Source organism: Prionailurus viverrinus, chromosome A3 (assembly GCF_022837055.1).
Source record: "Prionailurus viverrinus isolate Anna chromosome A3, UM_Priviv_1.0, whole genome shotgun sequence".
In the NCBI taxonomy this organism is placed as follows: Eukaryota; Metazoa; Chordata; class Mammalia; order Carnivora; family Felidae; genus Prionailurus; species Prionailurus viverrinus.
In genome coordinates, this window is record NC_062563.1 from 10588038 (window position 1) to 10601086 (window position 13049).

Sequence of the window (13049 nt, forward strand, 5' to 3'; positions counted from 1 at the left end):
AGCAGCTGTGTGTGTGTGTGTGTGTGTGTGTGTGTGTGTGTGTGTGTGTACATTCTCTTATCCTCTGTTTTTGTACTGTGCATACTGTAGGTACCTTGCTTTTCTTTGACCCTGTGTCTTGTGGTCATTTCATATCAAGGCTGAAAGAACTTTTTAAACCCTTTATATAGCAGCATTGTTTTTTGTTTTAAACGTTTACACTTGCTGTAAACTGTACCTCATAGCAGCTCACAACCTTTTAAAGTTTATTTTTGAGAGAGAGTTTGAGTGCATGAGCAGGTGAGAAGCAGCGAGAGAGAGAGAGAGAGAGAGAGAGAGAGAGAGAGAGAGAGGGACAGAGGGAGAGAATCCCAAGCAGGTTCCACACCGTCAGTGCAGAGCCTGACGTAGGGCTCGGACCCACAAACTGTGAGATCCTGACCTGAGCTGAAATCAGGAGTTGATTGCTTAACTGACTGAGCCACCCAGGTGCCCCTGTTTTTGCTTTTTTAAAGTTTGTTTATTTTGAGAGAGCCAGCATGAGTGGGGGAGGGGCAGAGAGAGAGGGAGACAGAGGATCCCAAGCAGGCTCCGCGCTGTCAGTACAGAGCCCGATGTGGGGCTCGAACCTACGAACCATGATATCATGACCTGAGCCAAAACCAAGAGTCAGATGCTTCACCGGCTGTGCCCCCGTATAGCCCATTGTTGGAACAAACTGGAATTCAGCCCATCCCCAACTGATGAACATTAGATTGCTTCCCGTCTTTTGGGATTACCGACAGGGCAGTATTAACTAATCTTCCACACACTTCATTTTGCACATATGAGGGTTTATCACGGAATAAATTTTAAGTTTTATCTATCTTTGGGAGGGAGAGAGCTCGTGCACGCACGCGCAAGTGGGGGAAGGGCAGAGAGAGGAGAGGGAGAGAATCCCAAGCAGGCTCCGCACTGTCAGTGTGGAGCCTGATGACGGGCTCGAACCCACGAACCGTGAGATCATGCCCTAAACCAAAGTCAGATGCTTAATTGAGCCACCCGGTGCCCCTGCAAGATAAATTCTAAAGCTACATTGCTTGGGTCCAAAGATAGGTATGTTGGAATTTTGGTAGATGTTAACGAATTGCCCTCTCTTGAGGTTAGATCTTTCTACCGTTTGGGTTGGATATTAGCATCTTTGAGTAGTAGTTGAAATATTTCACATAGACTTTTCTGAACTCCCCCTCCCCCCCCTTTTTTAAATTCAGCCAACCAACACATATTTTGGGTGGGGCTGTTCAGGTGCTAGGATACCCTAAGGGGTGAGAGAGCCCTTATGGAATTTCCTGTTGGTAGGGGTGGAGCTGGAGGTTGGAAGAGAGGCAGGCAATAAACAACTTCACAATTTCTTAATTGGAATTTCGGGAAGTGTATGGACAGAACAGAGAAACGTGAGTGGTCTCTGATCTAGCCAAGGAGATCAGGAAGCCTTCCCCAGCACACGACACTTTAGCTGGAAGGAATGAGCGGCTTTAGTTATGTAGAGAAGGGGCCTGGGTGGGGTGGAGGAGGAGCAGTTGTGGCAGAGGGCACCGCAAGTGCAAAGGTCCTGAGGCAGAAAGAAGGCAGGTGCTTTCCAAGAACAGAAAGACAGTTTGGCTGGCGTCCAAGGGAGAGTAGAGAGAGGTGAGGCTAGAGGTGGCAGGCAGGGCCTGGCCTGGCTGGCCTAGTTGAGATCGTTCATCTTTATCCTAAGACCTGTGAGAAGCCGTTTCGGGGCTCTCACCTGGGGAGGGGGTACCCTCTGGACCCCGTGAGATCAGCTCAGCTAAACCAGGCAGCATTTACTCCACGATGGTCCAGAAAGGACACCGAGGAGGCAGGAGATCACCCGTGCAGCTATCTTGGCTCCCCAGGGTAAGGGCCAGGCATCCAACTTGAGGAAGAGGTCCCATTTCTGGCTACATGAACCTTGGACAGGATTCTTCCATTGTTTGCTCACTCAGCAAATGTTAACCTTGATAGATACGGTTCCGGCACCCATGGAGCATAGAGTCCAGCACCTGGGTCACAATCTTCTATAAAGGGCCAGATAACATTTTAGGCTTTGTGGGCCATAGAGTGTTGATTGCAACTATCAACGTGGCTATTGTTTTTAAAATTTTTTAATGTTTATTTTTGAGAGAGAGAGGGAGACACAGAATCTGCAGCAGGCTCCAGGCTCTGAGCTGTCAGCCCAGGGCCAGACGCGGGGCTCGAACTCACAAACCGTGAGATCGTGACCTGAGCCCAAGTCGGATGCTCAACCGACTGAGCCGCCCGGGCGCCCCCATCAACTGCCGCTGTTGTACAAAAACAAGCCACGGACCGTATGTAAACAAACAGGAATGGGTGCTTTCCAATAAAACTTTATTTACAAACACAGTCCGTTTGCCTGCCCCTGATCTATCAGGATGAGACTCCCTAAACAGATAACATCTGATGTGTCAGCTGGCAACGGGTGTTAGGGAAAAGGGGTGGAGAGCGACAGGTGGGGATGGAGGGGGTCTTCTGATGGGCCAATCTAAGGAAGCGTTGGCTGAACAGACACATGAAGGAATTCAGGGAAGCGGCCACGTGAAGATCTCGGGGGGAGGGTTTCCAGCAGAATGAACGGCACTTGAACTTGAAGGCGGGAGATATCTGAAGAAGAGGTCAGCGGGGGCCGTTGCTGAGGCAGGCTGGGAAAATGGGCAGGTACGAATAGTGAGACAGACCGGGGCTCAGGGGCTTCAGATCACATTTGGGAAAGCCTTTAAAGTTTTGCAGGCGGGCATGTCAAGGGGCTACTGCGTGGCGAACAGACTGGAGGGGGTGAGGACAGAGGTGGGGAGCCCAGGGAGGAGGTGACTGAAGTCCAGGCGAGAGAGGACGGGCCGGCGTCTTAGGTCAGGGGGGTTGTGGCGCAAATGTGGCTTCTGTTTCGACAGTAGGGTCGTTAGGACCCGCTATGGTTTGGGTGTAGGAAGGCGTGTTAGAGGGGTCAGGCTGAACCAAGCCCCCACAGGGAGGTGGGAGGGGCCTCTACTGAGAGGGGGAGCTCCCCCAGGGTCAGGGTGCTGGGCGGAACAGCTCCTTCCCTCCCTAAATCCACTCTCCAGAGTCCGTCCTTTGAGGTGGAGCAGAAACCTAAGACAGAAGGCCGCTACTAAAGAAAAATCCGGTCCTTCTGCATCCGCTGTTTTTTTTTTTTATAGTTTGGGACACCGTTTAGCCGTGGCTCTGCCTTTTGAGGACCAAGGGGCTGGTCTGTGGGATTTCTCATCCTGCTAACTCTGTGCCTCTGGGTGAATCCCTTCCCCTCCCTGGGCCCCAGTTTCCTCGTCTGTAAAATGGCCCAAGATGAGATGCGACTCAGGGGTCCTGGTTTTAAACGAAGCCACTAGTCACCCTTGAGCGTGAGCGGCTGGGGTCTGAACCCAGAGCTCCTGGGACTCAGAGCCGGTGCAGTCTGCCTGTGCGTCCCGTGGCCGTGCAAAAATGTTGAAACAAGCCTGCGTCCGTGGTTTTCAGACCGTGGGTCCTGACCCACTGGTGGGCCAGGAAATCTGTTCAGTGACTTGTGACCAGCACTTAAACCAAATAACCCCAGACAAGGGGAAAGGTGAGGGTAAGTACTGTTTTTGCGAAGCTTCGTTTCAGGCTCCAGTAGAGAGGGCGTGAACCGAGTCGTGGAGTAAAAACGCGTTTCTTCCCAGGGTCCCCCTGAACCAAAAGTTGGGACGTCATTGGCCCGGGGCGTCCTGCCGGGCCTCTGGCTAGGGCAGCGTGGCTTGGAGGAGCTGTGCTCTGTGCACCTGCACTAAAATCTTTCCGCTTCCATCTCTGTCTTCAAGGAATCGGGGATGAAGTGGCCTCACTTTCCTCTGGTGAGGGAAGGAGGTTCCAGCTCGGGGTTTGGCACGGGCGGCGGGGGGCGGGGCGGGGGGGGGGGATTATTAAGAAAACAAAGAAGAAAAACAGGAGCCAAAACCCGATCTGGGATTGTTCTGCCCGGGAGTTCTGTTTTAGAGGCTTAAAAAGACCCCTCCCTCCCCCCCTTCTCTTTCCAGAAGAACCGAATGCACATAAGGTCGCCAGCCCACCCTCCGGACTCGCATACCCCGATGATGTCCTGGACTATGGCCTCAAGCCATACAGCCCCCTCCCCAGTCTCCCTGGCGAGCCCCCCGGCCGATTCGGAGAGCCGGATAGGGTAGGGCCGCAGAACTTTCTGAGCGCGGCCCAGCCAGCCGGGGCCTCGGGCCTGAGCCCTCGGATCGAGATCACTCCATCTCACGAACTGATGCAGGCAGGGGGCCCCCTCCGCGGGAGAGACGCTGGCCTGCTGGGGGAGCAGCCGGCCCTGGCCGGGGCGGCCGCCAGCCCGCGGTTCACGCTGCCCGTGCCCGGCTTCGAGGGCTACCGCGAGCCGCTTTGCTTGAGCCCGGCTAGCAGCGGCTCCTCTGCCAGCTTCGTTTCCGACACCTTCTCCCCCTACACCTCGCCCTGCGTCTCGCCCAATAACGGCGGGCCCGACGACCTGTGCCCCCAGTTTCAAAACATCCCTGCTCATTATTCCCCCAGAACCTCGCCAATAATGTCACCTCGAACCGGCCTCGCTGAGGACAGCTGCCTGGGCCGCCGCTCGCCCGCGCCCCGTCCGGCCTCCCGCTCCTCGTCGCCTGGCGCCAAGCGGAGGCATTCGTGTGCCGGGGCCCCGGTCGCCCCGCTGCCCGGAGCCTCGCCCCAGCGCTCCCGGAGCCCCTCGCCGCAGCCCCGGGACGACGGCGCCCCCGCCGGCTACCCCGCCGCGGCCGGCTCCGCCGTCCTCATGGACGCCCTGAACAGCCTCGCCGCCGACTCGCCCTGCGGCATCCCCCCCAAGATGTGGAAGACCAGCCCCGAGCCGGCGCCCGTGTCCGCCGCCCCGCCCAAGGCCGGCCTGCCCCGCCACCTGTACCCGGCCGCCGTGGAATTTCTGGGCCCCTGCGAGCAGGAGGAGAGGAGGAACTCGGCCCCCGAGTCCATCCTGCTGATGCCGCCCACGTGGCCCAAGCAACTGGTGCCCGCCCTTCCCCTCTGCAGGTGAGCGGGGCTCCGAGGGGACCGGTTTCCCCGGGGGTGGGGGTGGGGGTGGGGGTGGGGGTGGGGGGGTCGTGGTGCTTTAGCGTCTGGGACAGGCCGCGTCCACACCCAGGCCCTCCCGCCTCCTGGCTGCCAGACCTTGGCGGAGCTGGGGGGGTTCAGTTCTCCCAGCTGTGGTTTCTCCGTGGGCCCCCGTAACTCCCCAGGTGGTCGGGAGCATGCCTGCGATGGCCCCTGGCCGGTTCGCGCATTCATTCGGGCGACAGGGTTTTATCAGGCGCCTACTGTGTGCCAGGCGGGCACTGTTGTGGGTGTTGGGGAGGCCGTGGTGAACAAACCGGGCAGAAATTTCTGCCTCCGTGGAGGGGACGTTCTGGGAAGCACAGAGCAAGCCTTTATACGGGGCATTTACCAGCCTCTGCTAAGAGGAATTGGTGGGTTTTCGCATCTGCTGTCCTCGAGGAGCTTGAAATCGTGGGAAGCCGAAGCGCTGCGTGTAGCTGGCGGTGTGTAGGCTTTGGGGTCTCCAGGGACCGGGTTTGAGTCCTGGTTCCACCCCTCGGGGGCTGTGTGATCGTGGGCATGTCTGGTGCTGCCCTCCTGCTGTGTCCGTGACAGGCATCACTAGTCGTGCAGGACGGCTTTCTCATCCAGCATCTTTGGGATGCCGTGCCCAAGGCAGACATTGCTAATCAATCAGGATCCCCTTTCTCACTGAGCACCTTACTAAACCTTGGCTCATTCCCTGTGGGTTAGTCCCCACCTCATTGTTTTTTCGTTCGTTTTTTGTTTTTTTGCAAGGTGTGAGGATATATATCAAATTCTTGGCACGAAGCCTGCACAAAGTAAGAGTGAAGAGAAAGGGGCAGCTGCTGTGTTTTAGAGGGGAATCTTCTTATCAGGGAGGCACTTTAGAAAGTACTTTCTCCTGGATGAGCCTTGTCCTAGAAGATTGAGCTCCCAATGGTTGTTAGAGGAATGACGGTGACCATAATAATCACCAGCATTTGAGGATGCTTGCTATGTGCTAGGCACAACTCTAAGTATTGCCCACGGATCATTTTATTCTCCAGTAAATCTAGTTGGTATTATTTTTATCTTCATTTGGATGCTAAGAAAAATGAGGCGCCCAGAGGTTAGAAGCACATGACGTTCCATGAAAGCGAAGCTAAAAATCATCCTGACACTTTGAAAACCATACGGTAATAGGATGAGGCCGTTGATTCTTCAGAGTGTTTGCTTTTAGCAAATGGGAAACTGTTTTTTTTTTTTTATGCAAATACTAAATTGAACACCAAAATAGATCTTGGTGGGGCTGTTGTGATTGATGAGGTGAGTGTAGTCAAGGGCTCTGTCCCCCGGGCCTTGCTTATCCCACACCAGACCAGAGGGGACCACAGGGGCCTTCCAGTCTGGCCCTTCTTCCCGAGTGGTTCTGACAACACCGGTGTCATCACAGGTCGATGGGTGTTCCTTAGAAAAGGAGATTCTGAGCTTAACAGAGTTAAACAGATATCTTTATGCAGGGGCCACTCCCAGCTGTGGACAGAACGTGCAGTAATCTCAAAGGCCGTTTGGCCACGGGGCTCTGAGTTCTGTGACCAAAGTCGTATGGAGCCACCATAGGAAATGCCGATCAAGGCCAGCGCCTGTTGCAGGTTGAGAAGCCTGGGCTTGGTGAGGCGAGTGGACGTGGCCACGGTCACCCAGCTAGTCAGTGACAGAATTGGAAATGTAGAATCTCAAATTCTTGACTCCTTATTCTTTCTGCTACAGACCAGTCTGTGAAACGTGGTTTACTTAATGGTTGAGATGGGGGAGGAACATGAATATAAAATATGATTGTGCTGCATTTGTCTGAGACTTGATGAAGACTTTATCGTTTGTCCTTCCTTCTCTACTCGTGGTCCAAACGATACTGACCACTTTAGTCCCTACGAGGGCCAATTTGTGCCAGCTGATGAGATGTTTGTGACAGTCTTCTGTAAGATTGAGAAGATAGGACGTTCAGGGAAGTCTCATGATAACATTTGTCTCCGGGTGTGTGGGGCTGAGGGCTGGAATTCAAATGCAGAATTTCACATTGGCTCTGATGGTCTAATTCTTAAGATTGTATTGTAGTCGTCAAAGACTTGTTCCGGAACCAAACAAAATTTGAAGCTGATACTCGGAGATAGCCCACTGGGTCTTCTCCTCCCTGAATATTTTTGATACTTCAAAAGATATTAGAACAGGGGTGAAGTGGTATTTTTATGAGCCTTATTTTGCAAATTAAAAAAAATTAACCCGCATGATGAGAGTGTGAGTGTGTAAGACACATGGCCCCTTGGCTGCAGGCAGAAGCTAGAAGGCATGTTGGGACTGAAACTGAGGTGGACGCTCTAAGACTTCAGGGCAAGGGGGGGCTTCAGGAGGTGATCCAGTTGCAAAGAAGAGATGGAGATTTGCTTGCATTGTGACGACATAATTTGAAGTTGGACTGCATGTTCGAGTTGGACTCCAGCACTGATGGGGTTTATGGGGTCCCACGGCATTGCCCTTGGTACTGCTATGATGGAGAAGGAATGGAATTGGTTTCGTTGCAAGTGCTTCCCTAAGTCCAGTTGATAAGGGTAGCTTTTAGAAGCTCCGGGCTTAGTGGAAAAGAATATCCTGATTGGATTAACGATTGGTGCCACATGTACAAAATCAGGACATAGTGACACAAATCCATGTGTTTCCAACTTTGGAGCTACTTTGAATATATGGGGCTTCTTTGGAATAAGACTGCTCACTCACTTATTCATTCATTTAGCCATCTAGCCATCTACCCACCCACCCACTGACTACTGACCAAGAACCCATCAAATATCGAGTATTGTTCCAGAGCCATTCTATAAGTGAGATATTTTCTTGGCCGTATTTTAAATAAATCAGTAAGATAAGAAGTAGCATATCTCTAGTAGCATGGAGACGTGCATGGAGCACTGGACTGAGAGTCAAGAGACATAAGTTGGAGCCTTGTAATCTTGGGAAAATATCTGTGTTCCCTAAGACTCTGAAGGAATGGTCTAGGTAGATCATTAAGACCTCAGCCAACTCTTTAATTACATGATTCTAACCATGTGTCAAGTACCTGTTGGGTGTGCTTGGTAGGGTTAAGATTCTATAAGAAAATGAAACTTAATGGCTGTCATTACAACTTCAGATGTAAAGGCCTATATATCTAATACTATAACCACAAGTAAATTAGAGTATAGGAGATAACTTTGAAATATGGAGTGTATATACAGGGAAACATGATTATAGCCTGATATTTATTGAGTAGTTATTGTGCTAAGCTCTTCATGTGATCTCCGTAGCTCCATTTCACAATGGAGGAAACTTAAGGCCCAGGGAAACTTAATAGAGGCATCTGCTCAAAGTAGCTAGAGGTGGAGCTTGGACGTAAACACGGGTGGGTAACTCCAGTCATGTTCTTGACTTCTCCTCTTCCTTTAAATTTAGGGGTCCGGGTGGTTTGACTCATCCATACCAAAATCAGACACTTCTCTATGGTTAGATGTTCTTTACTGGTCCTGAGAGCCAATGGCTGTGACTAGAAATGGTCTCTCCTTAAAAGCAGCTTTTAACCGAGAGCATCAGACTTGGAAATAAGAACTGAAACAACTCTCAGGTGCCATCTGGTCCATTTGATATGTTATTATAAGACACTGGAGATAAAAGAGGTGAGGTTACTTGCCTAAGGTCACATTGCACATCTGTGACACACGTGGGCTGCTGATTTCCACTTCAGGTAATTTCTCCCACACTTACTCCTTTGGAAAGGGAGAACATTCTGGGTAAGGGGTGATTTTTAGAGGAAGGAGATGGTACTCCTCAAAATTCCCAGAGGACAAGGAGTGGTAACATTTAGAAATATGCTAGAACTCACATGTAATGAAATTAGCTTCACAAATTGAGATGTCAGTCACACTGTTTTCATCAAAGGTGGAAGAGAAAACAAAGACAAAGATCTCTCACTTGAGTAGAATCCTACCTATCCTGTCTGAGAAATATGTGCTTTCCAACACCCAGTACTTTACTCCTGTACCCTCTGACATGATTTTTCAGAAAAGGGACCATTTACGTTTATTGTACAGGCCGACTGGTTCTGATTTCTTGTACACACGACTGATTCTGTTTCCTCCTTCAGTATTCCAGTGACCGCCTCCCTCCCTCCGCTTGAGTGGCCACTCTCCCACCAGTCGGGGTCCTATGAGCTGCGGATTGAGGTGCAGCCCAAGCCACATCACCGGGCCCACTATGAGACAGAAGGCAGCCGAGGGGCTGTCAAAGCTCCAACTGGTGGCCACCCTGTCGTTCAGGTATGGACTTGAATTCTTTTCCTTTTTGTGTCCTTCATTTCTATTAAGTGATTGATTTTCGCTCAGCCACTGCCTATTATTTGTTGGGTTGTGGTATGTGTCTCGGCCTCCTACTCGTCTAACAGATGGGAAATTTGAGATGGAATTAGTAGGATCAGAAACTAGTCCAGCTACTCAGAGACCAGAGAAGAAAGTCTTCCTGAGCTGGATAAGGATAGAAATGATATTCTTAAGTTATTTCTTCTCTTCTCTTTCTAGATTGAAAAATTGCTAGAGTTTTGCAGGGGTTTGTGTGTTGACAGAAGGTTTCGGAAGCCATTATTTTGTGTTTAAATTTCAGAGGAGAGTCCACTGGGGAAAATCCATATACTCTTGTGAAGTATAGAAAAACAGGGGAAAATTAAAATTAAACATAACAGAAATACTATTAGCATTTTGACCTATTTCGTGTTGCCTTTTTTTCTGTTCGCAAACATGGCAATGTCTATTCATATACATTTAAATGTTTGATATTATAGTAGCCGGTTTTCTGATTTTTAAAATATTACACCATGAACGTTTCCTCCCGTTTTTTCTTCTTAATCATTATCTTTTACGTCTGTGGCTTTTGATTTAACCTCAGTTTTTCTTTCAGTCAAAATAAGTAGAGAAGTGTGCGTTTTTCTGCAAAATAATTCAAGTTGAAATTATCTTTCTTAGTTGTGTAATCTGTTCAACCAGGGAGTGCTGATTGGTGCCCACCAACCAACTCGATTAAGCAGAACCTTCAATACGTATAAATTTAACTTTTATTTGCATTTGCCTTAAGGTGGATGTATTCTATGATAAGAATCTGATATAGTATGCATGAGAGCCTCTAGAGAGGTTGTGAAAAAGGCAGATTCCTAAGCATCCCCTGAAACTACTCAATGAGACATTGCATAACATGAGTAGAGCTGAGACCAGCAAACAAACAAAAATCCAAAATCTCTGAAATCTCCATAGGTGCTTTGGGTGTATACACCTGGTTAAGGACTTTTGTGATAATAATAGGAACTTCCACGTCCTGGCAGTTGCTTTTTCTGGAGTTGCCATCACAGCGATTTTGCCATTTGTGTTTATTCATTGCTTCTTTTCCTTGACCGTGAGCCGCACCTTCCTTTCTCTTTGCATGTTTAGTAATTGTTGACTATATTCTAATATTGTGATGATGATATATTTACTGGACAGAGAGACTCTGGATTTTGTTATCTTCCTTTAAAGGCGATGCAGCAGCTGACTGGCCACTTTATACTTGCGTAGACTTGATTTCACATTTTGTTATGGCGGATCTGTGGCAAGTCCAAGGTGTTTCCCATGCTGCGTCAATAACGTTTTTGGGTGCTTGGTGGACGTGACTCCGCGCCGGTGGTGTGGAAGCTGTCCTCAGGCAGGGAGCTGGAGGGGACCTGGGCTCCTGTGTTTCCTTTCCCTCAGTGGCCACAGTCTTAGGCTGCCTGCTGTCCAATGCCTGAAAGTTGTTGACTTCTAGATGTTTGTCCCGATTTATAGTTGTTTACGGTGGGAGGGCTGGTCTGGTACCATTCACTCTGGCATGCATGAAAATTGTTTTCTGGGAAGGGAAGTCTTCGTGTCATTATCGGTCTAGGCTTATCTATTCTAGGAGGGGGCTTCCTGGCTCAGAGGGTGGTGTTACTCTGTGTGTTGGAGTCAAAGTGCGTCTGTGTTGTTTAGCAGTGGCAGGGAAACTCACTCATGGCACATTAGAAGAGGGGGATTGTGGGGCGCCTGGGTGGCGCAGTCGGTTAAGCGTCCGACTTCAGCCAGGTCACGATCTCGCAGTCCGGGAGTTCGAGCCCCGCGTCGGGCTCTGGGCTGATGGCTCGGAGCCTGGAGCCTGTTTCCGATTCTGTGTCTCCCTCTCTCTCTGCCCCTCCCCCGTTCATGCTCTGTCTTTCTCTGTCCCAAAAATAAATAAACGTTGAAAAAAAAAAAAAAAAAAAAAAGGAAGAGGGGGATTGTATGAGGAGGCTACGACTGCAAAGCCAGGCTAGGAGACTCAACTCAGAAAGAAGCCAGACTTGAGACCGGTCCCCAATTTACTTCTTTGTTCAGTCAACCCATTCGGCAGGTGGATTCATTCCCTCCGCAAGTGTGTGTTGAGCACCGACTTTTTGCCATATACTGTGCTCGCTACGAAAATACAGTGAAGAATAAAAAAGAAGCTATGAGCTCTTTCTTCCTGGAGCTCACGGTCTAGGAGCCAGAGTCGTCGGCTAAATCGTCACACACAAATGATAGAAGTACACACGGTGGCAAGGCGCACACAGGAAGCGAGCGTGAGGCTCTGGGCGTGTAAAACGGAGGAGCCAGTGGCAACGAGGGAAAAACACATGCTAAGATTTCCCTCGGGCTGGGGCTGAGCAGGCGGGGGGAGCGGCAGGTGCAGGTGCCTGGAGGCAGAAGGAAGTAGAGGGAATCACGTTAGAGGAGCAAAGAAGGCCAAATATAACTGGAGCATGAAGGACCAGAAGGAAGGGGAGGGAGGGAGGGAGGCAGGGGCCAGAGTGTGCAGGGCCTGGGGTAGCCAGTGGGGAGAGTTTGGCTTTATCCTGAGACGTGAAAAGCAGGAAGGAAGCGTGATCTGACTTGGGGCTTGGACGAGACCCGGCCTGATCGCCCTGTTGGAGCAGGAGCTGGGATCAGGAGAAAAGTTAGCAGGCTCTGTCCGGGGCCTCTGTCCTCCCAGGGCTGGGTGGTATCTTCATGGCCCGATCACTCAACAAACACTGGTTGAGGACTCCTGTGTACCAGGCACGGCTCTAGGCTCTGGGCTGGGGTGTGTACAAAACAGCGAGAAATTCTCAGCCTCGTGAGCTTAGGGTTGCGCCGAATGATCATAACAGTTACTGTGCAGCGTGCATTTACTGTGTATCAGACCTGTTCCAATGCCGTGTGTGTTAATTTATTTAATCCTTAAAGGAGCCCTAAAAGCAGGTCGCAGTTAGGTCAAGGAGATGTCAAGGAACTTGTTCAAGGTCAGAGCTGTCGAATGGGCCTGGGATTTGGACCCACGGGCCTGGCCGTCTCTGTGTTACAGTGTTCCTGATTTTTCACGTCTCTCTTCAGACCATCTTCCCCCGACTCCACACTCTTACCAGGCAGAGAAAGCCTGGGGGGAAAAATGCGCACACCTCCTGCCTGACGATTTTATGTGCTGTCCCCGCACCGCCTTTTTGGGGCCCGAATTGTGATTTCTCAGGGAGATTCTAATTGGCCTGGTTGGGAAGGCCCACTGGCCCAGTTGGCTTGGCCAGAGAGGTTGGACCACGGGCGGTGGGCTAAGCTCTGCTTACCCATTCGTTTAAGGCTGGGGCCGTGGAACGTTCCAGAGAAGGGAACGGGCTGGATGTGCAGTTCGAAAGACCTCTGCTGAGCCGTGTTGAAGTTCATGCCCCTCTTCTGACAGCCCCCAAGGAGCCATCCCTCTTCTCGCTCATAACTTTGAAAACCCAGTGCATGACTTCAAGGTTTGCGGCCACATTCTCTAAAGATACGAAGTGGAGTCTTTTTTTTTTTTTTTTTAATTATTTGAATAGATTGTGTTCTCTTCAAAATGCAATGTGCTAACCACTGATTTTTAGCATAGTAAGTCGG

The 13049-nt window shown here is 50.5% G+C and overlaps 1 protein-coding gene across 7 annotated transcripts in view; it reads left to right on the top strand.

The window, feature by feature from the left end:
* The window catches only part of NFATC2 (nuclear factor of activated T cells 2), a 158415-nt gene that overhangs the window by 34611 nt on the left and 110755 nt on the right, over positions 1-13049 (top strand). For 4 of the 7 annotated variants that reach the window (XM_047852119.1, XM_047852118.1, XM_047852117.1 and 1 more), the window contains exons 2-3: positions 4053-5067; positions 9242-9413. In XM_047852119.1, the coding sequence (XP_047708075.1) occupies positions 4053-5067; positions 9242-9413 (1187 nt within the window). The remainder of the gene's footprint in view (positions 1-4052; positions 5068-9241; positions 9414-13049) is intronic. The other 3 variants (XM_047852121.1, XM_047852120.1, XM_047852122.1) reach the window with 1 other exon arrangement.